This window comes from Diplotaxodon limnothrissa, linkage group LG15, assembly GCF_057381915.1.
Source record: "Diplotaxodon limnothrissa isolate DT_005_m linkage group LG15, D_limnothrissa_male_GT1.1, whole genome shotgun sequence".
Lineage (NCBI taxonomy): Eukaryota > Metazoa > Chordata > Actinopteri > Cichliformes > Cichlidae > Diplotaxodon > Diplotaxodon limnothrissa.
In genome coordinates this window covers 41423812-41448925 of record NC_140610.1, presented here as the reverse complement: position 1 = coordinate 41448925, position 25114 = coordinate 41423812, and the positions used below count along the sequence as shown (strand labels likewise).

Sequence of the window (25114 nt, the reverse complement as noted above, 5' to 3'; positions counted from 1 at the left end):
TTAATCATCAAACTCTGCAAAAGGAGGAAACCAGAGGCTCTCCTTCCTCTGCGATTTGCTTTGAGCTGCTTTTCTTTCCTGTCGCTGTAGGACGTTTTTTATCCAGCAGATCTGAACAGCAGCCAAAGCTATCATGCAGACCTGCTCAAGGAAACACACCAAAGATCAGAAACTGCTGTCAGTGACTTCAGAGGGTTTTTTGCAGCCAAACGTTCACTAGTGTTACCTCGAGCAGCAGCAGGCCGGCAGTCAGACCAGCCACCAGAAGCAGATTGTGTTTGGCCCACCAGACAATTTTATCCAGGCAGCCGATGGTGAATATGTCTTGACGGGCCAGTTTCTCCTCCAGCTGCTGCATCCCATAACCACACATGGTGTTCAGTACAGTCTGCAAAAGAAAGAAGCTGCTTAAGGTAACACAAAAAGGGCTTTGATGCACTGAACACCAGCATGGACAAGAAGTTAATTTGTGCATGGATTCAACGTTCACCTGTATCAATAGTTTCAGCTCATCTTGTTTCATCCTGCCCATCAAACAGGGTGTGAGCTGAACTGGAAACAGCCATCGCTGCCTCCCAGTCTCCGAGTAGACACACCTACGGTATAATTTTACAATTTTGTCCTCGAGTAATCGTATTCACAAGATTTTCAGAAAACTTGACCTCTGACCGTCAAATTTTCTGAAAAGCTCATTTAAATTTGATACCATAGGTGTGTCTCGTGTGATCTTCTTTGACTTTTTTAAGAATGCCTCCAGTGCTAGCTCTCCACAAGGACGCTACCTAAAAGGTGTACCTTAAAGGATCTGCAGCTACTGAAAAGAGTAAGCATAAAGGGAGGAACGACTTTAGGTGGCAAATAATTTCAAATCCCACAAACACAGTGGCTGTCGTTCTCATGGCTAGTGTTGAGTCACGTCGAGTGTAGCAGAGATTCATTTGCATTTAAGCTGATGATGCTTAGATTAATTCACTGAATTCCACCGTTATACCAACTGTATATGATTTAGTGCAGCGGTCCCCAACCCCCGGGCCCGGGGGTCGAGGCTCGGGTGTGAAATTTATGGTTTTCAGGGTTTTTATCGTTAACTCGGTTTCCCTGGGTCTTTCTCGTGTTGCAGTTGTGTCTTATTTTGAAAGAAATATTTACGCGTTACCATAGCGACCAGAGTGCATTAAGGGGCAGAGAGGAGGATGTTACTCTCAGTGTTGTTGGTGCATTTCAGGAGGACGCTGCTAATAAAGTTACACAGTGAATTAATATTTATTATTATATTTACAAAACACCACAGTTTTTGTCTCGGTCGCATCATTTTATTTTGTTGTATTTATCCGCGACACCTTAAAGGCCGGTCCGTGAAAATATTTTCTGACGTTAAACCGTTTACGCTGATTTAGTGTAAAGACAAAATACAGCATACTGTTAGTGAAGGAAAGGGAAATCAGCTCATGAAACATCTGCTTACATCCTGTTAAATTCAATTATAAATCCACAAAGACCAGCAGGTCAGCTGATCACAGCCTGAACACAAAGAAAATCTGAGTTCACATTAGAAATGATTGTTAGCTGTGACTCTTTTCCCCACGTGGAGCCACTACAGCCGCTCCCAGCTGTTTAGATGAAGAGGAAAACTTACCATTTACAACGACGCCATTATTGAGGCAACTGAAGAAGTCACTCTTGTGTCCTACATAACCGAATTTAGATTTGAACATTTGTATTATCATGTATAATATTATTTTATTATTATTATATTAATACAGCGCAGGGTTCAGTTGCTTTTGCATAAACATCCATGCTAGAACTGTCCTTAGGAGCTACTTTTTACTTTCTTGCTTTGAGAACATTTCAGAGCTTTTTCACCTTTACTTGAGTAAAGAAGGAGATTCAGTACTTCAGCTTTTACTAGAGTGTTTTTTAAACACAAGTATCTGTATTTCTACTTAAGTAAAGAATGGAACAGCCTTGGTACACCTGAGGCATCCCAAACACATCCAGGACTGGCTCACTGACTGGTTCTGACCTGGTTCTGCAAGCGAATGCAGCAGGAGAAGGGAACTCCACAGGCCTCCAGACTCGGGTTGGTGTCCGAACACTCAAAGTAGGCGTTACGGGACCAGTTTTTATAGCTTTCAACTCCACAGCACTGGAACTGCAATCACAGTGAAGCAGAAGCACAGTCATCACAACAGTAAAAAAGAAAGAACAAAAAAGATTACTGACTCTTAAAACTCGTCTCCACCTTCTTCTGGATGAAGTCAATGGCGTTCTCCAGGTCTTGGTCCTCCCTGTATCGTTCAATTGCCTTCATCATCAGCCTCTCAGTTCTCTCCATCACCTGAAAAACAAGAGAACTGTCACGTTGGTTTGTTTACTGCTTCGGTTTAGTACGATTTCTCGACGTCTTGTTACCGTATCAGTGAAAAAGTATCCCACGAATGCAGCTGCGATCTGCAAGAGTAAAATGGCCACCAGGAGTCCCACAAACTGCAGGAAAATAGGAGCTGATTAGAACAGACGGCCAGAGTCAGAACAAGATAAAAACCAGCACACTGACATACCATCTTCAGCAAGCAGATGGTGTTACGCAGCGCCCCGAAACATCCGAGGAACGTGATGAGGAACATCACAGAGCCGACGACGATCAACAGTAGAGCGGGATCAACCGTCAGGGTGTCAACCACATCTATACACACACACACAGTATATGTTTGCACTTCTATGTTTGTGGATATAATGGATTTCCAGGACCCTTATCCTGACTTAAAGATGATCATAACACGGACCCGAAACCCAAGTCCTTGAAAAATCTCTTTTAAGGTCTTTCCAAAAGTGAAGACATGGCTAAATGTCCTCGCTTACCTATTGTTAGCAGAACTTACCCCGACTTAAACCTGATTCCAAAATGGACCCTGGAACCCAAAAGGTCATTTTGGGAATCCTGGAAAAGTCCTTCACAAAGTCTGCCTCAGTGCTTTGACCGGGTCTAAATCCCAGTTGTTTTCCAGAGGTTCGTGAACAAGCCAACATTCACCTCAACATCAGTGATAACACAAGAGCGAGTAAACGTTGAAACATGTCTGAATAACTTTGTGGCTCATCCTCAGGAATGTGATCAACAAGCCTTGTTTTGATTACCCGACATACATACAGTCGTTATTCCAGGACCACCGACTTGGAGACTTTCACAATCCATAAAACAAATCTTTGCTTAATTAGTTTGAATCTTCACAAAGTGACTGTGTGGACAGATTTTATAACCCTGGCATCAGTAATTAATATTTTACATATCAAGAGACTGGTAGGGTCTGTACTCGTTACACTCTCACACTGTTTCCATGACAACTTGATCAACTTCCTCCCACAGTCCAAAACATGGAAGGTGATTCGAAATTGGCCACATGTATGAATCTGAGTGTGAATGGTTGTCAGACTCTGTGTTGTACCTGCAGTAGACTGGCAACCTGTCCAGGTCGTAGCCTGGTTCCACCCACCCTATGACTCATCTAGAGATAGCTACCAGATATCTATATGTGAGAATTAGACAAAACAAAGCTGAGACAAACCTTCATACAATCTTGACTGTGCACAATAAAGATAACATTCAGACAAAATGCAGAGAAATGAGGCTTAAATTCCTTTCATTTTTTAATAATGCCAGGAAAAAATCAATAATTCAAAGTGGACTAAACTAACCCACCTTTCTCTCTGGCGATCTTAGCATAGATCCCCACTGCTGTAAGTATGGCACTCACAACCTGCAAAGTGGCAGAGAAACGCAGATTTCATTAAAACAGAGGAACAGCTGTAACTAGCTCTACTGTCACTGGAATTAACATCATTTTCATTTCTGTGACTGTGGCTTAGCCTGGATGAGACGAAGCCCACTTGGACATGACGACATGAACACCTAGATTTGCATCCTGATTGGGTCTTATCAGTCCCACAGATTAGACCAGAGCAGTTCAACTGACATATTGTTTTCACATTGTTGTGGCTTCTGCTGGCGATGGATGTCACACTCGCAGTGCCTCCCGAGTATGCCACCATGTTTACTTTGAAACAGGCCCCAGTCCAAAGTTTCCCCTGCTTTACGTTCCATCTCACTATCGGTCCAAGAAGACACATTTCTGCTCTTACTTTCTGCTATTGTTCTTCCTCTGCAGTATTTTCTATTGCTTCCTGTTTACCAGCACATACATGCCGTTTTGTGTATGGTGAGAATGTAAGTATAAATGGAGATTATCTCTGAAACTGTTCTAAAAATACTTGACAGAACAGAGATGGTTTTATTGGAAAACATCGTCTTAAATATAAAGTGTATCAGTGTGGTTGTTATCCTGGCCCTTCACACAGCCCCTCACTTCATCCTCTCTGTGAAACAACCCGTTTTGGCCTCCTCTTTCTTTAAATGCCTCCCTAAGAGCCCACTTTCATTTTGATTGGCCAGCTTCTGGAAGCCTGCCCGGGAGCAAGCTACAGCTTCTAGGGCTGAAAAACGAAGCCATTGTGGAAGCATCAAAACCTGCAGTTCCTCTAAAGGCCACTTGGATAACTGTGAAAAAAAAAAATTTAATCTTATAATAAAGTTTGCACTGTTAAGATGTGGCTTCTTTAGCTGACAGCTAAATACTAACAGTGTTCAGTTGTGATAACAGACCAGGAAGTGTGTGCTCCGGTTTTGTTGAGTGAAGTTCTACTATTTGTATGTCATTTAGCACTGAGTAGCAGATATCTGCTAGCATGCTGGCAATGTCCATCTCTACGCCTGACATATGAAAAATAACTGGTTATTTTTACAGAGTACCTCCTTTGTTACTTTCTGTACACGCCATCTTTCTGGCCTTCATGGGAAAGAAGCCCTCCCCTGCTAGAGATTATTGATGATTGAAATCCGCATCATTTAAAGGCACAGCATAGATTTGTATTGCTATGCAGATGATACCCAGTTTCTATTCATGAAGCCAGATGACAAACACCAGCTAGTTAAACTACAGTAATTTCCCTGCTGGGTGAACCTCCAACTCTGAGGTCATGGTCCTCACCCAGAAAAGGGTGAAGAAATCACGGATACAAGCAGCGGAAATGAGCGTCCTCTAAAGGGTGGCTGGCCTTTCCATTACAGGAAGGATGAGGAGCTTAGCCATCTGGGAGCTGCCACTCTGGCCCTAAAACTCTTAGAATCCAGATACTTACTTTAGGTGGCATTGATTTGGCTTCCAGTAATGTTGGATTTGTTAAATATTTGCACATTAAACAGTGTAGGACTGCTTTCTTGCATTTGCAAAATATCTTTAAAGATGGAAACATCCTGTCTCAGAGTGGCGCTGAAAAAGTAGCTGATGGATTTATTACTTCTAGGTTGGACAATTGTTGTAGTTTATTATTATCAAGCTGCCCTAAAAACTCGCTGATCCAAACTGCTGCAGTAAGGGTACTAACAGAGAGAGAGAGCATGTTTCTCTGATACTGGCTTTTCTTCACTGTTAAATCCAACATATCTAAATAAAATCAGAAGGATAAATGAGTTAATATTAAATATTAAAATGCTGTTTGTAGCTCATCTTCTTCCTCTGTTATGGTGCAACTGAGGCATTTAGTCACTATTATGCAACAGGCTTGCTACTATCACGCACTAATGAAAGTATGATGCTACATTTTTTTAAACAATAAATTGCTTAAAATGGGAGAGACTCACCCAAAAGAAGTAGCAGAAGATGAATAAGGTGTACTTAACACCTCGGTATCCTCTCATGTCCTCTCAGCAGTGCTGTTGTTCTGTCAGACTGTCGGAGGCTTGTTATCCACTGAGACTAAAGCAGGACATGTGTCGGCCTGCTGAGGCATTCCTGCTGCTGAGGGAGGAGACATCTGTCACTTTCTAATCTCATCCACTGTGTCTCACCTTTTTGGAGACAGCCCCTTCTGTTTATGATTTGATGTCTCCAAATAATCTTTAACTTTTGTGAATTCAGTGAACTTCTAGAATCACAGCTTTGCGATTTCAAAGAAAGAAACATAGCAGGAGAGCTAGCTCATATCATCCGTCTGTGTCACGCTGGTTTCCCTGTGGAAACAAATTAGTTAAAATAACTTTTCTCCACTCACTTCATTCATTGTGTGTTCTGTTACAACTGGCTCATGAGATGCAAAATAAAATCAAGAGTTCACGTTTTTTATTTTATTTTGTGTTTTGGAAACATGGGGTTTATTTGTTCACGGTTTTTATGGGCAGCTGAGGGTATGAGCAGGATGCTGACTCAAAGTAGAGCTGGGACTAATCCATATCAAAAGAAGCAGCTAGAAGGCCCCCTGCACGCCTGCTAGGTGAGGTGTTTTGGGCACACAGCTGCAGACTCAGGACACAGGCTGAAGAGATTATGTAATAGTAAATGGACTTTTTCTGTGCTTTTTTGGGGGGGTTAGGATACTTTGACCAGAGCAGCCAGGGTTTGAACCACCTACCTTCCAATTACACCTCCCTGCTCTACAGTCATGGATTAAAAAAAAAAATACAGGCTCATCAAAGTTCAAATGAACAGGTATTGTGCATATATGGATGCTGGCAAGAACATCTGGACACTTAGCAGTTAAACCCATGCATCACCCAAAGCCACAGTATTGCTAGTAAAGGTTCATAAAATTATGATTACTCATAAAGCTCATTGTGAGCTTTGCAAACAAAACTGTGTGCAGAACAACAGGGCTCCCAGATTTCATTTAAAATATATTTGTCCAGATTTGTGTTTTTAATCATGTATTTCTCTGTCTTTTTTTTAAGAACTCCCACAGCAACACGCCTGTAAGGAAGAGAAAGTTCCCACTTCTCACCTGTATGACCCGAAAGGAACTCCAGTCTGGAACAGGAGGTCCCAGAGAGTCCACACAAACAGGAAGCCATAGTTCTGCAATTTTTTTGAGAAAGAAATTTGGTGAAAGCAATAAACTAACATGCTGCATGAAAATCCACAAAGATCTCATCAGATGTTCACGCAAAACATCAGAAAAGATTCTGCTGTAACTCTGAACTACAAGCCGAGATGAGAACCCACATCAGTGAGAAGGCCACGGGACACATGTGGGAAAAGATTTACCCTCAGTAGTAACTTGTCCTCATGATAACTCCCACATACAGTCATATTGAATTCAATTCAATTTTATTTATATAGCGCCAAATCACAACAATATTGCAGACACATATGTAAGAAAACATTATCTGAAGTTAATTTTAAAAAGATGTATTAATACATTTTACAAGATCTGGGTCTCATCTGTGTCACACTACACATGCGTGTCATGTGTGTCACAAATGATCATTCTTAGGAATACCATGGATTTTTATTTTAAAAGGTACCTATTGTAAATTAATGTATTTAAAATAGTTTCAAACCAAATTCACTAAAGCGATGAACAAATTTCAAACAAATCACTGCTACAGTTTCATGTTCAAAACATGAAGTTGTGGGGCTGAAATGCGCTTTGTGTAATGCCCGTTTAGACCACAAGGTGGTGCAGTGACTCAGTAACCTTGAACCAGGCAAGTCAACAAAACAAACACTTAAATGAGACCTTTTATGTTGCTATTACCTGGCATCATAAAAGGCACAGACCGCTTAGGAAAACCATGTGCTGAGGTGTGAGTGCTCTAATATTTAACATTTATGGTTCAGTACCCGCTGAGAGGTTTGTGCCATTTTTCTTGTTTGAGTTATTAATAGAATTTGATTTTTACTACAGTTATGCAGCAGCTGGAACCTGGCAGGGCCTGGTGACTGCAATAAAATAAAAACGGCACAGAAAAAACTACTTTGTGAACGCGCTGTTTCCTACAAACACCGGGGTGAACGGTGCCGTCAAGCTGTGGCCCAATAATGCAAATTTCGTGCTGTACGCGGGTTTTAATGCAAATTTGGTGGATCCTGTGAAGCCTGTTAGCGCCATTATTGATTTATTTATTCATTCATTTAATAATTATTATTTATTTCCCGGTCTCGAGTACAGTTTTGGTATTTGGGACGTCACAGCCTTCGAAAGAAACAAAATACAACATTTTCCCGTTTCACAGTAAAGTCTTTATAGAGATGTCCAGCAATGAATCTACTGAAGTCTTTCCAAAATGTTCCAGTGTATGAACAGATCCAGAAGAGGTGCTGCACAGTCTCAGGATGGCTTCCACAAAATCCACAGTTCACATTTATGTCCCTTTTGAACTTTGTCACGTAATGATTAGCAGGATAAAATTCATGCAGTATTTTAAATGAGACTTCCTTCACTTTATTCATTACCAGATACTTGTTAGGAATTGTCCATACTCTTTTCCAGTTAATGTCACTGACAAAGGAATTCCAATAAGAGACCACATGTGGGAAAGTTAGAGATTCTGTCTGGAACAAAGCACGGATATTCTTATTACTTTTACTGTGGTTTGTTAGACAGATTCTTCCTATGTGTGAATCTAAAGGGTTGGGGAGAGAAACAGATGATATGCAAGGTTGAACACTCCAATGGACCAATCAGCATGCATTAGAAGAAGATTGACGTTTTAATGGCCCAAATCTGCTTCCGTGTAGGAAAACTAAAGAATACGAGTCTTGTGTTATTTACCTTTTCGTCGACTACTGTTATTGTATGTGTGTAAGGTGTCTTAAAGCAAGAAAACAATTATAATTTTCGCTGTTTAGCGCCATTGAGTTTACCTCCCGAGCGCCCTCTGCTGTGCCAACGGCTGAACTGCCGTAAGTAATAGCGGGGCGGCTCTTGGTCCACCATTTAAAAAAACTACAGTGATTTAGAAACAGTGACCGACAAATATAAAAATGACGTGTCGCTCAAAACTTCCTGTTTGGGGAACTCGTGGTGACTTCAAAGAAACCCGCTGCTACGAAAGTTTTCGGAGACTTTTCCAAATGTCCCTAAATGATCCACATATGACTGAGCTGTCAGTGGAAACCAGGAAATTAAAGCTTTTCCTGAGTCCCTCCTCCTCTGTCTCATGTAGTAGCTTGTTTGCTTAAAGATCAGCGCACAGGGGATTAAAACCGCATCGATCACTCGAAACAGATCTACCGGATCAATAACTCGGTGAGCGACATGGATGCGAGCTGCCGGGACTGGATGTCAGCCTTACCTGAAGAGCTGTGGGACGTTCCTCTCACACACCTGGCCATTCCAGGTACATTCGCACATTTAGGATTCCTCGTGAATTTATAGACGCACAGCGCAGCCAACAGTCGTGTAATTGTCGTATTTCTGTGTTTAAATATGTTGACAGTCACCTGAAGTTTTAAGGCGCTTTAAACACAAAAATATCAAAAGCATCAGTGTTACAATTTTCTACCAATGGAAAATCACTAAATACGTTTACTTAATATTGAAGTAATACCTGGTAATACTTTATGTCAGTACTATTTATTCTACTTTACATGTGTACTTCAACACTAGACTTTTCCTTCCACTAACGTATTTCACAACTACTTTATATTTTTATTATTTATATGCAGTGTAAGAAATGTGTTATCTCTGTGGTTTAAAACTCTGCATATTCACAGACAGATTTGTTTTTGGCTGTGTGCAAACCAGACCACATTTCCCCTGTTTTGGCTACTTCACACTGGCTGCAGCGCGTCATAGGTTTCATTGTTTGTTTTTAAGTCACTGGATGGGTTAGCCCTGCCTCACCTTTCTGGTTTTTAAACTATGCACACTCCCAAAAGATCATTGCTGTCAGCTGGCTGGATGCTTCTGGCCTTTACTGAGAAACAGATTAAGGTGTAGAGGACATCGGGCCTTTGTTGTAGCGACACTGAACAGTTGACCTCACCAACCACCACCACCGACATCTTCAAACCCTGTTTGAAAAATCATTTTCATGTGAAGCTGAGCCGTTTTGCTTGTGTTGTTTGTTATTCTTTTAGTTTTACAAAACTGAAAGAATGGACTCGATGTGTGAAGTTAGACCTGGTCACCCTGACCTTTGGGGCTCCCCTCTCACTGGGAACATTGTTTTTTGTTTTAATTTAATTACATTTCTCTGATATTATTTTGATATTTTCACTCACAAATACAACATTTACATACATATTTTACACTCTGGTATTGTTACTTTCACTGAAGTAAATGATCTTCTTTTACCACTGGACAACAATTCAGACTGGGATTGTTACAGTTACACAAAACAGTCATGATCACACACAGACACAGTAAACAACAAAGTCAACATTTATCAGATAAACAAGCAAGTAAGAATTTTTTTTGAAGCAACTTGCGCCACAAACCAGTTTCTTTACTTTTAAAATGTGTTCCTGTAGGAAGCCACGATGCCATGAGTTACTGCCTGGACATAAACTCCCCGTTGGTCAGGGCTGAGTCGGACTTTTTCCGGCTCCTGGATGGAGTTTTTAGCTGCTTCACAAGGCCGGCCATTTTTAGATGGGCCACCACACAGGTAGGCACTGAAAATACAACCACTGCGCTGTCACTATGTCGGCAAAGGTGTGAGGACAACTGAGAAGTCAGTGCCATGGGTGCTGAGACGAGACGGTCCCAAGTTTAAACAGGTTGTTTGGTCTTCTTAATATACTTGTTTAAAAAAGTTGTTGGCTGCAGACAGAAAGACTGTAAGTTGATGATAGAAAGCAAAAATGAGAAGAAATACATTTAAACACTCCACATGTGAGTAGTCATGTGATCCAGTGTTGCTGTACAAATATTGATTGTAGTACAAAATGCTGTTTATATGCCAAAAAAGTTCTTAACTAGTCAGTGTGCTTTGCAAATGTATTTACAGACCAGGGCTCAGGAGCCAAGGTCTAAAAAAACTAATCAAGAAAACAGAAAAAGTGCAGCGATACTGTTTTTCAGAGTTACTGCTGCTGTAGGAAATAAAAGGCCACGTGCCTGCCAGGTGCGAGCTAATCAAATGAACTTTATTAACTGAGCATCAGCATGCGTGAGTATCTCTGTAAAAGCAGAAGTTGTGACAGTTTCCTGGCCTGGAACATGCAGGTGTGTGTTGACAAGTGTTGACAGATTATTCCCACGTTAAAAACATGCAAAACAGCTGCCAACAGCTGGACATCCCTTCAAATTTCCGTCAGTGTCAAACCCTGCAATGTTCAGAGAAACGACAAAGCCCAAGAGCTGCATCTCACACTCAACAGGCCTCAGTTAGCATGTTAATCGTTAAAGTTCAGGATAACAAATTAGAAAAAGGCTGAAGGCTGTTTGGGAGGAGAAACCTTCTCTCTTATAAGAACATGGCAAAGCTGCATCTGAACAATCCACAAGATTTCTGGATCAGCGTCCTTAGGAGACCAAAGCGGAGATATTTGGTCATCATGCCAACTGTCAGGCACGGTGCTGGACATCTAGAGAAAAAGAACTATTGATTAAAAATATATCATTTGTATCTAAACGCAAATGATAAATCGTTTAAACTGGTTATGATGTAGAAAATGAGTGTTAAATAAAGTACTTTGCATGTGGTTGAAACAGGTAAGCTGGATGGAACCATGTAGAGTAAACCGAAATTAGTCAGTCGAAAAAATGTTTGAAATGAATGCACGCAAAAATGGGAGGTGGTGTTGATGACGAGGTCATGGAATCCAGGACTGGTTTCAGTGACGCCTCCATCAGGAAATCATGTTGACCTCTTTCCTGTCAGGATAAAACCATTGAAGAACAGCTTTCAATGGGGATTCGGTACTTTGACCTTCGTGTTGCACACAAACCAAACGACTCGTCCAGCGACTTGTACTTCACACACGTCATATACACTCATGTGACCGTACTGGTGAGTTTAGCACTTTCACCTGACAGTTAGTGTTATTAGAAAAAACAAATCACTACTGCACAATTTTTTTCAAAGTTCAAGGTTCTGCTGCACCTGAATAGATCTCATTTCTATTGGATTATATTATTTTGAGATGCAACAGAAAGTCTTTTAAACAATATTAGCATTTACCAGCTGGTACAGATTTTATCAGTTTTTGCTGGAGTTCTTTGTATGTCAGTTTATTTAGAGGTGGAGATTTCTACAAAGAGCTTAAAGGGTTCGGTTTATTTTTAAAAGCGTAAGTCTGGCTCCTCTGGTAGTTACAGTGAGTATCCTATTTAACAGGAAACACTTGAGTCTGTTGCTGCTTGGCTCGAGGCTCACCCGAAGGAGATCGTTATCCTCGCTTGCAGCCATTTTGAAGGAATGGATGACAAATGCCACGAATCGTTCATTTGGTCCCTGAAGAAACTGTTTGGCTCTAAGCTGTGTCCCCAGAAGGTGAGCTTGTCTCTCTGCACCGGTGATTTATGGTACAAAAAATGTCTGGTGCACCGGGACTTAAGAGTGGCCCGCTGGTCCTCCACAGGAATCGGCGCTGACCTTGCGGAGTCTGTGGGCGTCGGGTTACCAGGTCATCCTCTCCTATGAATGCCAGCTTGCAGTGAGACATCAGGAGCTGTGGCCTCCCGTCCCTTACTGGTGGGCCAACCAGCGCAGAGCACATGGAGTCATGACTTACTTGGACTGGCACAAAGACCTGGGACGTCCAGGTGAGTTTGGACTGTAGAGATTAGATATGTATGCGCGTCAGTGGCTAAAAACTCCGTTTTCTCTCCTCAGAGGGCTTCTTTGTGTCTGGCCTGAACCTGACAGCTGACAGATATTACATCACCAAGAACCAGAAGGAATCCCTGCGGACGCTCACCTACAGCAACTGGGAGTATTTGAGGACATGGCTTGAGGAACAGAGTCCCGGATCAGACGCCGGGAGCCTCAACATCATCGCGGGAGACTTTGTGGGTTCACTGCCGCTCTGCTCTGCCGTGATTGCACTGAACCAAAAACTTTGCCGGAAGAACTCCAGACGGATGAAAAAGCATTATTAGCCACACCAAACCTCATTTCCTGTGTTCCTCGGTGTCTCACAGTTTACGTGAATTTTTGTCTCCACTAAGACTTGAAAGAACTGTAACTTCTGTCTGCCTCAACATCAACTCATGAGGGCATTTTATGCTTATTACAACCTTTTTATTCCTATACTCGACTAGAGTGGCTTCGTGAAACCCTCAGTTTACCATAAAAACAAGCTGTTTTAGCCCCTCCCCCTTTAGCCAACTTTCTTCGGACTTGCTGCCAGTCGCAAGCAGAAGGTTTTCACAGCAGGTGTGTGTAGAAAGAGATGAAACTCTGAAACTGAGCATTTAGAGCCATCTGAAGTTTGCCTTTTATCTCTCGTGGGTCATTTGTGCATCTGAATCTTTGTGCAATCTGAGTTTTTACAAGAAAACATTGTAACAGATTTGTATCATTATATATTTTAACATACTGTACAGTAAAAGCAGTCTTTTCTTTAACTGAGGTACAGTCCATTTTTACTTCTGCTATCTCGCCCTTCCTCCCCTCTCATCTGCTTCCAAACAGCTTCTTGTAGCGCCCATGAGCAGCGGTGCTGATGATGACCTTGACAACGGCCGAACCTTCGTCTGCATCCACCTGCACGTCCTGAACGGTGGCCTCTTTGTACAGCCAGCTGTGGAAAAGCATACACATGTTACCACACGTGCTCCATTGATCCAAATGATACGCTGACACAGACAATCCCACCTTAGCTGAGGAGAGCTCAGGTTAACTTTGAGATCTAAAATTTGTTTCCCCGTAGCCTTTAAGATCTCCTCCTCCACTGCTTCCTTCAGCTGTTCCAAGCCCCTCCCCTCCAGGGCTGATATAGGCAGAGCAGCGAGCTCTGCAGACTCGTAACTGAGAGACAACCATAACAAAACAGGTCAGAAATATGATGTCAGCCATAATACCAATAATAACGTAGTACATTATAAGCAGGTCCTGATGGAAGTTACTGTATATATGTGCTGATGACAGTGGTAGGTGAGCTGGTTTTTGCCCTTACTTGGTGAGGAGATCAGTTTTATTGTGGACCTCTATCATGGAGTTCATCAGCCTGTCGGGCATTTGCAGGTTCTTCAGGACATTCAGCACGTTCACCTTCTGACTCGCTGTCTCTGGATGGCTGATGTCTCTAACATGAATCAGAAGATCCTGAAATGATGAGAAACACAACCACAGTCTCCCGTTTTAAAATGTGCAACTTTACAGCAGTTAGAAGACTGTCAGGAGTTTTCCTGTAATGCAACTCAGGTCAGAATAAATGACACTCAGACAGGTTTGCAGGTTTAACGTGCACACGGGTGAGAGCTCAAACGGAGACTCACACTCCGCAGCAGTTGCCACCCTTTATTTATACTCAAGCATGTTTGCGTCACAGTCACATGCAAGAAGAGATAACATATAACGATCACAGACCCATGAGTGGAAGAGATAACATACAAAGGTAGAGACTTTATGCTGAGCTTTGCACAGTGTAACTTCTCTAGTACAAAGAGCAAACACATCTAGAGAACCTCAAATGAAATGTACTTCTATACATAAACATAATAAAATCTTTCAACAAAGACGTTAAAAGTCGGCTTGGCCCCTACAGTTTTTATTCAGGGGTGAATTTAAATTTAATTAAAGCTTACGATGGTGTGGCTGCTTCGACTGCCACGAACAGTTAACCAAAGTCACACAAGCGCACCAAACCTGGACAACAGACAAGTGGAAACACATGGCTTGATGTCGGCCGCGACATTCAGAGGTTAGGGACAGAATTTGGTACGAACAAAATGAAAGCAGCATCCTTTCCTGTATCAACAGCCCGAACTGTTTCATTTTTTATTGTTTACGCCAAGTTTAGATTTTTATGTTGGATCGCTAAAATGTTTTTCACACCTCGTTTTAGTTCTTAGTTTTACTCCTGCAGCGAGTGTGTGATAAACCTCGGTTTGCTACGTACCGAATGCTTAATATCTTCCAGGGTGGCAGCGAATGAATCGATGAGCTGGTGGGGCAGCTGGGACAGGAAGCCGATGGTGTCCACATACAGAACGGTCATGTGACTCGGCAGCTGGCCAGCATGGACGGTAACGTCCAGTGTGGCAAAAAGCTGGTTTCTGGGCTGGAGGCCGGTGTCCCCCGTCAGAGCTTTGATCAAAGTCGTTTTTCCTGGACAGATGAAATCAGAAGAAACGTGTCACTGTTGTGGATGCTGTAACATTTAACACTTTATATGAAAACAATCTGCTTTTTTACTGGTCTTCTACGTTTCCAGCCTCTCACCACAGTTGGTATATCCCAACACTGAGACGACGGGGAACTCCCTGTGTCTGCGCTGAGATCGCAGGAGGTGCCTCTTTTTCCGAAGTCTTTCCAGCGCCAAGCGGATCTTTATCTCCCGCTCTTTCAACAGCCTCTGCTGGATCTCGTACAGCGTCTCTCCTGAAAGGACCAGAGACTTTATATCATCATTTCCCAGCAGTACGGCTTTCTGCTCATCACTGATACAAATATCTGGCCGGGAAACACAGCCACCGTAGGAGCGCCTAATGCTCACTTCCTATTTTGCAAATAGACTGTATATAAAAGATGGACTTAGCCACCATGATGTTACAAAGTGGTCGATAAGATTGATTGTAAAGCCAATTGTGTTTGAAGCTGAAGCTCAAACCAGACCTGACGCCCCCTGCTGGCTGTTAGAAAGACTGCAAAATATGGGAATAAGATGCATGCCTCAATAATGGCACGAACATATAACTGTATCAGATCCAAATTGAAGAAAACTGATCATATATTATTAAAATTGTCCTGGCATGGTTTGTGAAGCAGAAGGTAGCTCCATGGTGTAGTGGTTACCACCTTACATGTGACAGCTCCTCGGTCTGGGAGCAGATGCACAGCCAGCCTCAGGGGTATAAAATTTAGATTTAGATTAAAAAGCTATTAGAGTTTATTATACTATTAGAGATTAGAGTTATTTTAATTAACTGGAAACAATATAAAATAAGTTATTTCAATGTGGGTAATTGGTGTAAGGGCTTTATGGATTCAGAACCAGATATTATGTCCATGATTTATATACAGTATTGGTAACAACCAATCAAAAAGAGACATCTATACACACAGGTAGACTCGTTTCCACTGTGGATGCTGCATCACCTGATCCGCCAATGTATCTCGATCCTCCGCCCTGTTGATCCAAGTTTGCCATTTCATTTTTCAGCCGTGATCTGCCATTAACGTACCAAATGTGACTTAACACTGATAGGAAGGCATCATCATATCAGACTGAAACATTTTACAAGCCACCCACAGGTAGCAGTGTAAGGTACCTTAACAGAGGGATCTCTGCCAGTGAGATCTGAAGCTTGGCTTCTTTGGTTCTGGCGTTGCAGCGGAAAATGTGGAGGACTACTGAGTATCTGTCAAACACTTTGACCCCCCAGACTTCCTCAAAGTCCCTCTAAACAGAAATGAGTAAGAAAAATAAAGAAGAAGAAAAAGAATCATCAACAAAAGAAACCTTTCATCCAACACAGCCAGAGTTTTCAGACATGCTCACCTCAGACAAAGGAGTCAGACGCTCAACATTGACGAACACAGCAGTGATTCCTGCTGTTTGCCTGATCCTCTCTGCAGGGAAACAGCAGGTAATTCACATGTAAGCAGCACTTGGTCTAGACCTTCTGATTCACCGGAGTGGATCATACCTGTGAGAGTCTGGAAGTTCCCTTTCCCAAATATCCTCTTCTTCTCTGGAGTCTTGGTGGAGAGGATCATCTTGTCCACCACAGTCCAGTTCTCCAAGGTGTTCACAAGCCCCTCAGCCTCGGCCATCATCAGCTCAGCTGCAAATGTAACGGTGCAAACTTGTGATAATCTCCACTGGTGTATCTTTGTTCTTGGAGAGCAATCATAGCTCAGGATAATTGCCTTAAAACTGCTCTCACTGCAGCCTGCCAGACTTTCTTCTTCTTGGCTGCCTCTCACAAACAGAAGCTTTAAACAGCACATGGGTGGAGCTCTAGCAGTGTTTAATATGACACCTACATTAGTCAGAAAATAAGGAAAAACATACATTTAAATCTACTTTTTCCATCTGGCTCATCTGAGCATGTGTGTGCTGTTACCTGTAGTCAGATGCTGTTTCCTGCTTCCCCACTTCACATCTGGGTGGACGATGAACACCCTGTGCTGTTCCTCTCCGATGCCTGCAGGAATCTGCTGCTGGAACAGCTCCTCCACCTCGCTGTCCTCCAAGAAATCTTCATCCTCGCCCTCCTCATGAAACCCGTTGCTGCTGCCGAGGTCATCTGTGCTCTTCGGCCTGAACGCGGAGAGCCCAAATGCCCTGGTCTGCAGGCTAGTTGCCCCTCTCTGCCGCTGACAGGTGTTGACTGCATGTGCGTGATCAGGTGTATGCAGCAGTCTGCAGGTGGCTCGTGCCCCTACCTGACAGCTCCTCGTGCAGGATCGCTGCAGGACGGGCATCCACGAGCTAATCCTCCTCAGGGCTGTCAGGAAGCTCATCAAACCCTGAAGTTCACACAACGTGGATCACCGCAGGTCACACACGCGCGCTGCTGACGTCGTTCTTCTACAGGCTCACCTGTAGAGATCACACTTCCTGTTTAGTTTAGAAAACATAATTTATCTCAATAAATATACAAAAAGTTGGACTATGACTGATTATGAGCGAAAGGACACCAGGATCAGCCCGTGAGTAGCTGTGTTTTGAGTTTCGTGGGGCTTTTGGGTTTTTTGGTCCCCGCGTTTTGCCTTCCAGTTAGCATTTCCTCCATGAGTTCGCACTAAACGACAAATTTACCGTCAGTAAAGGATTTTAAGCTAAACAGAGACACCTGAATGGGATAAAACCTCATTTACATTTAAGATTATTCGCTTGAAAAATAGCGCAATAAGATTTTTTTTGATCCAGTCTGGAAGAAAACGTTTCCTGGAAGACTAAACCCGGGGATGTGAGTAAGACTTACCAGTATTTCCTGTTTGCGTCATTTCCTCTGTAGTTATGTTTCCACAATTTTCTAAAACACAGCTGATTGTCAAAATAAGAGTTTAAGGTTATTTAAAAACACAGTTTTAATATTTATATTCAGTGTTTTTAGGTATGCTGATTTCACTCACAATATTGTGATTTATTCCGCCCCCTAAAACGTTACTGCGCAACATCGATTTAACTTTCACTTAGTTTGAGTTCATATATATATATGTGGGGCCTGGGAGCTTGAGGGTCCTGAGCAGTATGTTAGCTGTTCCTAGGACTGCGCTCTTCTGGACAGAGATCTCCGATGTTGTTCCCAGGATCTGCTGGAGCGAATGGAGTTCCCATTCGCCTGCGGGATCCCCAGGTACTTGTAACTGTCCTCTATGTCTGCAATGTTGCCTCCTGGTAGTTCAATCCCCTCAGTTCTGACTACCTTCCCTCTCTTTGTTACCATCCGACTACACTTCTCCAGTCCGAACGACATTCCAATGTCATTGCTGTATAGCCTGGTAGTGTGGATCAGTGAATCGATGTCTCGTTCACTCTTGGCATACAGCTTGATGTCATCCATGTACAGGAGGTGGCTGACAACTGCTCCGTTCCGTAGTCGGTATCCGTAGCCAGTCTTGTTAATGATCTCACTGAGGGGGTTCAGGCCTATGCAGAACAGCAGTGGGAACAGAGCATCTCCTTGGTAGATCCCGCACTTGATGGTGACTTGTGCTATGGGCTTGGAGTTGGCCTCCAGTGTTGCCACATCCCCATTGAGTTCCTGATGAAGGCTCTTAGGGTCCTGTTGATCTTATATAGTTCTAGGCATTCCAGTATCCAGCTGTGGAGCATTGAGTCATAGGCCTTCTTGTAATCAATCCAGGCAGTGCACAGGTTGGTCAGTCTGGTCCTGCAGTCTCGGCTGACTGCTTGGTCTGCCAGTAGCTGGTGTTTTGCGCCTCGGGTATTTTTGCCCATCCCTTTCTGTGCCCCGCTCATGTATTGACCCATGTGCCTGTTCATCTTAGCCGATATGATGCCTGACAGGAGCTTCCATGTAGTACTGAGGCAGGTTATTGGTCGGTAGTTGGAGGGGACCGGTCCCTTCTTGGGGTCCTTGGGGATCAGGACCGTCCGGCCTTCGGTTAGCCATTCCGGGTGTCTCTCGTTAACTAGCAGCTGATTCATTTATGCTGCCAGGCGCTCGTGGAGTGCAGTCAGCTTCTTCAGCCAGTAGGCGTGAACCATGTCGGGCCCTGGTGCTGTCCAACTCTTCATACTGGAGACCCTTTCTTGGATGTCTGCCACTGTGATGGTTACTGGACCCTGTTTGGGGAGGTCATTATGGTCTGCCCTCAGATCCACTAGCCACTGAGCATTGCCGTTATGGGTTGCGTCCTTCTCCCATATGCTCTTCCAGTATTGTTCTGCCTCCAGCCTTGGTGGTGCTGTTCTCATATTGTTCCCTTGTCACTGAGAGTACACCTTGGAACAGCTGGTTTATTCTCCTGCCTTCTATCTCTCTGGTGTACCTCCTCAAGCGGCTGGCCAAGGCTGTGAGTCATTGCTTGGCAGTTTCCAAGGAATCAGGTATGGACAGCTTCCTGTACTTCTTAGGCACCTTCCTCATCGCGCCTTTCTGCAACTCCGATAGTTGGCTAACCTCCCTCCGTGCTACATTGATCTCAGCCTTGGAGGGTACTGCTCCTTGTGGCTGTTCAACTTGTAGCCAAGCATCTCACTGATCCCTGCTGCCGTATTGTAGTTACCTTCATGATATATATATATATATATATATATATATATATATATATATATATATATATATATATATATATATATATATATATATATATATATATATATATATATATATATATATATATATATATATATATATATATATATATATATATATATATATATCATGAAGGTAGCTTCATTTTCATTTTATTTCAGATTTCATCCTATACTGCTGTATATATATGTATATGTTTATAGTATGCACAGTATAAATGATTCTTGCACAATAACAACTGAAGAAAACTGTATTAATAAAATAATAAACTGAAAGATCAAATTGGGTATATGAAAGTGAGATAATAACAATAATGCTTCACTCAGAATGTACATTTCATTTGTTGATGTTTTTAAAGTTTTGTTTCTCTAATTGCATTTAATTTGAAATACTTTCACTGCACTATGAGATTTTTAAAATAAAATATGAAATCATGTATTTTCCCAATAAAATCACAAAGCTTCTAAAAACACAGCAGCAGTTATATACTGTCGTTTACAGATTAAAGTGACAGACAGTATGTTAGAACAAACAGCAGGCTTTACACTTTCATTTAGGCAAAATGGTGTTACCAGGATTTTTTGTTTTGCAATGGAGTTGAAGTGAAGTGTAAAAATAAATAAAGTGTAGAAAATTGGTTCAGAAAAATTGCCGGGCTCATTTAAAACCATTTGCCTTAATTATGGATATTTTACATGAAAAATTATGTTGCACAAATATTTTATACTGATTATCTGTTTTAAGTGATAAAACAAGTATTTAGACTCTTTACTGAAGTAAAAGTCGTAAATAATGGCACAAGTAAAGTAAAAGTCATTATGTAAACTCATAAAAATGACTAATTTTTGTATTTATCACGTTTTTTGGTTTTTTTTTTAACTGCTTGGATACTGCTGATACTTTCTTTGATAATTAAACAAAAAAAACGTTTATTTTGAAATTTCCTAAACAATAAACAAAGATTTTAAATAAAAGGTACGAAGTACAAAGTGCAATATTTCCATCCAAAGTAGTAGAAGTACAGAGGAGAACAGAAATAAAACAAAGATAGATCTGTTTAAATAAATTAAAAGTAAATTAAAACTTCATAAGTAAACTTAGTATATTAAGTAAGTACTTTCATCCAGTGGGGTTGAATAACACTCAAAGTAATCTACTGGCACAAGTATTAAAATGAGACAAGTTTCAGAATAATGTTTTTGATTAGCTAATAACTGTGTGTAGATTAACGTGTCCATCACGTTCAGTTAGCAGAAAATGAAAGTAAACTACAAGTACCTTAGAACCGAGTACAGTACTTAAGTAATGACTACTTTTACTTTTATGATACTCTCCGTTTCACAGTCGCGATCAGGTGAAAGAATGAAACACAAACTCGTTGTGTTTCCTCTGGATGAAACGAACGTAACCGCAATAACAGGAAGTTTGATTGTAGCTTCTTCTCCAGATGCTGTGAATGAGTCACAGAGTCAGATGTCATCACGTTTCGTGTCGTATGTTTGGGTGTGTGTTACCTGACATGAAACTGCTGACAGAAACTAACCGTCCTCGAGATTTATGCTTGATTTTTTATTTTTCTACTTTATGTTTTATTTTTAAATCCTTCAGCGGTATTTTTGCACGTTTTTAACTCAGAAAAGACGCGAGAAAGAGAGAGAGAGACAGAGAGGCAGCGAGAGCAGGTATGGCACAACAGGCCGCCGCATGACTGACATTAATGAGGTCGGAGGTGTACGCGGGGTTGGAACGAGCAGAGGACGAGGAAGTGAAGTTTGACTTTTGAATTACGCAGAAATGAGCGAGTTTTGTTTTTCCAAGCTGAAGAGAAAAACGTCTGTTGATAGATTTTCTAGTTTTTGTGCGCAGATGCGCCCAAATCCGGAGACGCCGGTGGCACTTTTACGCGCAGGACTTCTGTTGAGTTTATTTAGTTTGCGCGCCTGTTTGGGTAAGATGCCTGACTGTCTGCAGATCACACGGTGACATAATGACAGTAAATAGCGTGTCTCCTTTTTGTGTGCAGATGACAGTTGTGTTCTGGGGATCGTGGGACGGCCAATGTCTCTGCCTTGCGTTCTCCCTGAGTTAGTCAACTCCGAGAATGTCACCATTGAGTGGATGAGAGACAGTGAGTTGGTACTCAGGTCGGTATGGAAGCCCGATGGAAGTGTGGAGACATGGAGCAATAACAGAGTCGCAGTCCCAGCTGACGCTCCTCTGACTGGAAACGTGTCTTTAAACCTGCCAGCGGTTCGTCCCGTTGAAGACCAAATGTCTTACAGCCTTTTCATGGTGTTAGGGAAGAATCAGAGCGCCAGGCTGTGCACCACATGCCTCAGGACAGCAGGTAAGTCCCGCGGGATTCAGGGGGAAGCAGAAGAAGGATATTTAGAAGTCCAGTCTCTGGTGGTTGGTGGCAGCCATGGCTGTAAATTTTGTCGGAATGAGGACACATTAAAAGCCGTAAATTTTAAGCACGAGACACTTATTTTTTGTATTTTAGGGATTTTTTAATTAACAAAATTGAACGTTTTCTAGATGTGTTTGTGACCAAAGTCTCTGTATTCATGCACAGACACAACATTCAGGTTCCAGTTCAATATACGTTGCAATATAATGCAGTGAGTGTTTTCTTTTAACTTTGCACCAACACAGTTACAGACATTATTTATTCTTCTTCCCTCTTTGCCTGAGTCCAGATGGGAGTCAGAGTTTAAAGAGTTCTGAATATAATATAAGGTCACGTTTGTTGCTTGTTTGCACCTGTTTACATCACTGGTAGATGATCTTATCATATAAACACCTGAATTGTAACAGTTCAGATGTGTTTCAGCAAAACTCCTGCACATTTATAACATGCCACACGTGTCTGTAATGATTTGTAGGTACCATATGTAGTTAGAAGACTATAAAAAACAATAAACTGCTGCATGAAAACATTCACAATCATATTGTGGGAGTGTTGGAGGCATTGTTTCCATGATGAGTAATGTCTTAATGCTTTCTCTAATCCCTCAGCTTCTTTCATGTAATTACTGGAGGAAAAGAGATTCTAAATATTACTAAATATAGAATCAACACATGTTTGCAGCCAGTTTCAGCACCCCAAAGCTGGAGAAGGAAGAGGCAGTGCAGGGCGATGAGAAGGTCTTCCTGTGTCACTCCACTGGAGGTTATCCCACACCTGCAGTGTACTGGCTCATCAACGACAGCGAGGAGCCCCCCGCAGGGTCGGTGAGGACTCAGATGACATCACTCCCAGACAATCTCTACAACATCACCAGCCACTTGACCCTCAACATTTCCCACGACTCCATTGTGTCGTGCATCATTGATAACCAATCTATGAACCAAACCGTGATGTCAACCTGTAAGTGCAGTCATTAGTGTTCAGACACAGCAGCACGATTCTCCTTATCTGTGAAACTCATAGTTAAGCAAATTCTGCTATCAGCTGGTTCCCTGTACTGGGTAATGTCACGTGTCTGACTGGTTTGATATTAATTAACATTAGCAAACCAGTCCAGTTTTTATCATCTTTGAATTTTTGAAAGCTCTAGTTTAACATGTAAAGACAGACAGTTTTGTGTTTTGTTTTTTAAATCTTATCACTTTTGGATCAATCAGTTAATCAATCAGTCAAAAATTTTAAAAGTCACCTTGACGATGTACATCTTTTAAATACAGTTTATGGATTTGGACTCTTTGGATTTTAAATCTTCTTCTTTAGTGTTTTTTTATTGCAGGTTTTTTTTGGAGTCAGGTGTTATTTATTTATTTACACTTTATTTATTGGCCTTGGCTCTATGGCACACTGAAAACATTTTTACTATTGTTTTTTCCTGATGATTGCTCAGATGGAGTGGAGGCCAGGCCTGTGACGAATCGAGCATCGTCGGCCATGTGGATGTTCAGCACAGGTCTGTGTGTGGTGGTTGGGATCATGGTGATAGCTGGAGTGGCGTATCAGATCCACCTGGACAAAATAAACAAGAGGAAGAAGGAAGAGCACAAACAACAATGGAGAGGTAAGCAGATCAATGTGTTTGTTTATCAGTGAATTTAATAGAAAATAGTGCAAATAGTTAAATCAAATATTTGCAGCCTTTGCCGTTAGACTGGAACCTGTGGAGTTTTTTTTTTTTTTGGTGGACTTTATGGAGAAATTATGGAAATTATGTTTTTGCTACTGGGAAAAATGCCCTGATAAGAGGCTCTTAGCTTCTATTTTTATATGAGTCTGGATGAATGTTTGAGCATGCTGTCATGCTGCAAAGCAAATCTGCGCCTCCTTTAATAAAGCTGTAAGACGTGTGCCTGAGATCACAGCATTAGGAACGTCTTCTGTAAGACGTCACACAGAGCTGGATGTAGAAAATCACACCTGACATCAAGTGTTTAGAGCAGTTTATTTATTTATACATAAACTCAATGTGCTTAATGATAAACACATAAAAACCTGTGAAGGTTTAAAATACCTTAAATAAAACTTTACAGAAAAACTACAGTGTTGAGCGCGGCACAGTGATGCGGTGATTAGCACCTCATAGCAAGGTCGTGGGTTAAAATCCCACCTGGGGCCTTTCTTTGTGGAGGTCATGTGTGGGTTCTCTCAGAGTACTCTGGCTTCCCCCCACAGTCCAAAGACATGCAGTTAATGGGATCAGGTTAACTGGTGATTCTAAACTGACCGTGACGTCTGTGTGTTCCCTGCCTTTCACCCTATGTCAGCTGGGATTGGCTCCAGCCCTCCGTGACCCTGAATTGGATAACAGAAAGAAAATGGATGAGTGATGAGCTGCTGAATGGCAGCCTGTGTGAACACAAAAGCTTTTGAGTTTTGATCTAAGGGCATCTTGCTGTACTGGGGCCCAAACCATTGAGTTTTATGAACTATTAAAAGGAATTTTAAAGGGAAGTTTATACTGTGGTGGGAGCCAATGAAGTGTCTGTACTGTACTGGAGTAAAATGCAATTTGAAAGAGCTCATTGTTAAGCTGATGATTTGGAGACCCTGGAGCAGTCTGAGCTTTTCCCTCAGCAATCACTTGTATGCAAGCTGACCTCACTGTATAAAACCTGTTTAATATGAGCATCCACCACTTTTAAAAGTATTTATATGGCACATAACAAGAGAAAGTATAACAGAGCTGTCAGGTTGTTTGTTGTGCTTTTGTAACTTGTTTATTTGTCACCATCAGGATACAAAAGACGGTATCAATTCAGGTTGGAAGACGAGTTGATGAACCAGGAACAAAGGGAGATGGATGTTTGAGCCTGACGGCCACTTAAAAAACTGAAGCCACAGAGCACTGATGTGTAAATATGTTTGTTGTAATTACCATTTAAATATACAGTTTTTAAAATACTGTACAAGAACAATTCTTGGTGGTTGTTTTGTTTAGTTTTTTTTTTTTAACCTATTTGAAGATTT

General features: G+C 41.8%; 4 protein-coding genes across 5 annotated transcripts; 2 read left to right on the top strand and 2 right to left on the bottom strand.

Moving 5' to 3' along the window:
- Positions 1–6822, bottom strand: LOC146618036 (tetraspanin-33). Of its 2 annotated transcripts, XM_085372386.1 has the most exons (9): positions 6801–6822; positions 5699–5760; positions 3701–3758; positions 2562–2686; positions 2413–2487; positions 2243–2338; positions 2024–2152; positions 227–388; positions 1–141 (listed from the first exon to the last, which is right to left on the bottom strand). In XM_085372386.1, the coding sequence occupies exons 2-9, from the start codon at positions 5753–5755 to the stop codon at positions 1–3; spliced, it is 843 nt and encodes a 280-aa protein (XP_085228512.1). In that variant the 5' UTR covers positions 5756–5760; positions 6801–6822. The 2 variants fall into 2 exon arrangements, with proteins under 2 accessions (XP_085228512.1, XP_085228511.1); XM_085372385.1 differs by lacking the exon at positions 6801–6822 and having other exon boundaries at positions 5699–5755.
- A 2023-nt stretch (positions 6823–8845) lies between these two features.
- Positions 8846–13360, top strand: plcxd1.2 (phospholipase C, X domain containing 1, tandem duplicate 2). Its single transcript, XM_085372387.1, has 6 exons — positions 8846–9172; positions 10308–10444; positions 11663–11791; positions 12119–12274; positions 12363–12546; positions 12617–13360. Exons 1-6 carry the CDS (start codon positions 9091–9093, stop codon positions 12880–12882), a joined length of 954 nt encoding a protein of 317 aa, XP_085228513.1. The 5' UTR covers positions 8846–9090; the 3' UTR covers positions 12883–13360.
- Positions 13338–17597, bottom strand: gtpbp6 (GTP binding protein 6). The gene is made up of 10 exons (XM_085372384.1): positions 17017–17597; positions 16597–16734; positions 16449–16519; positions 16219–16349; positions 16046–16116; positions 15170–15328; positions 14847–15055; positions 13902–14050; positions 13601–13753; positions 13338–13526 (listed from the first exon to the last, which is right to left on the bottom strand). The coding sequence occupies exons 1-10, from the start codon at positions 17414–17416 to the stop codon at positions 13400–13402; spliced, it is 1608 nt and encodes a 535-aa protein (XP_085228510.1). The 5' UTR covers positions 17417–17597; the 3' UTR covers positions 13338–13399.
- A 3877-nt stretch (positions 17598–21474) lies between these two features.
- On the top strand, positions 21475–24975 carry LOC146618033 (T-lymphocyte activation antigen CD80-like). Its single transcript, XM_085373580.1, has 5 exons — positions 21475–21628; positions 21704–22027; positions 22772–23050; positions 23538–23708; positions 24882–24975. The coding sequence occupies exons 1-5, from the start codon at positions 21475–21477 to the stop codon at positions 24953–24955; spliced, it is 1002 nt and encodes a 333-aa protein (XP_085229706.1). The 3' UTR covers positions 24956–24975.
- Positions 24976–25114: the final 139 nt, after the last annotated feature.

Coding starts and splice junctions, on each gene's coding strand:
- LOC146618036 (XM_085372386.1), bottom strand. CDS start 5,755: ATGAGAGGATACCGAGGTGTTAAGTACACCTTATTCATCTTCTGCTAC. Junction 3,759..5,698: donor TCTTCTGCTACTTCTTTTGG/GTGAGTCTCTCC, acceptor GCCACTTTGCAG/GTTGTGAGTGCCATACTTAC. Junction 2,153..2,242: donor TTGACTTCATCCAGAAGAAG/GTGGAGACGAGT, acceptor CTGTGATTGCAG/TTCCAGTGCTGTGGAGTTGA.
- plcxd1.2 (XM_085372387.1), top strand. CDS start 9,091: ATGGATGCGAGCTGCCGGGACTGGATGTCAGCCTTACCTGAAGAGCTG. Junction 11,792..12,118: donor ACACTCATGTGACCGTACTG/GTGAGTTTAGCA, acceptor CCTATTTAACAG/GAAACACTTGAGTCTGTTGC. Junction 12,547..12,616: donor CAAAGACCTGGGACGTCCAG/GTGAGTTTGGAC, acceptor TTCTCTCCTCAG/AGGGCTTCTTTGTGTCTGGC.
- gtpbp6 (XM_085372384.1), bottom strand. CDS start 17,416: ATGAGCTTCCTGACAGCCCTGAGGAGGATTAGCTCGTGGATGCCCGTC. Junction 16,117..16,218: donor GCAGAGATCCCTCTGTTAAG/GTACCTTACACT, acceptor CGTTAATGGCAG/ATCACGGCTGAAAAATGAAA. Junction 14,051..14,846: donor TGGAAGATATTAAGCATTCG/GTACGTAGCAAA, acceptor TCATCATTTCAG/GATCTTCTGATTCATGTTAG.
- LOC146618033 (XM_085373580.1), top strand. CDS start 21,475: ATGAGCGAGTTTTGTTTTTCCAAGCTGAAGAGAAAAACGTCTGTTGAT. Junction 21,629..21,703: donor TAGTTTGCGCGCCTGTTTGG/GTAAGATGCCTG, acceptor TTTTGTGTGCAG/ATGACAGTTGTGTTCTGGGG. Junction 22,028..22,771: donor CACATGCCTCAGGACAGCAG/GTAAGTCCCGCG, acceptor ACATGTTTGCAG/CCAGTTTCAGCACCCCAAAG.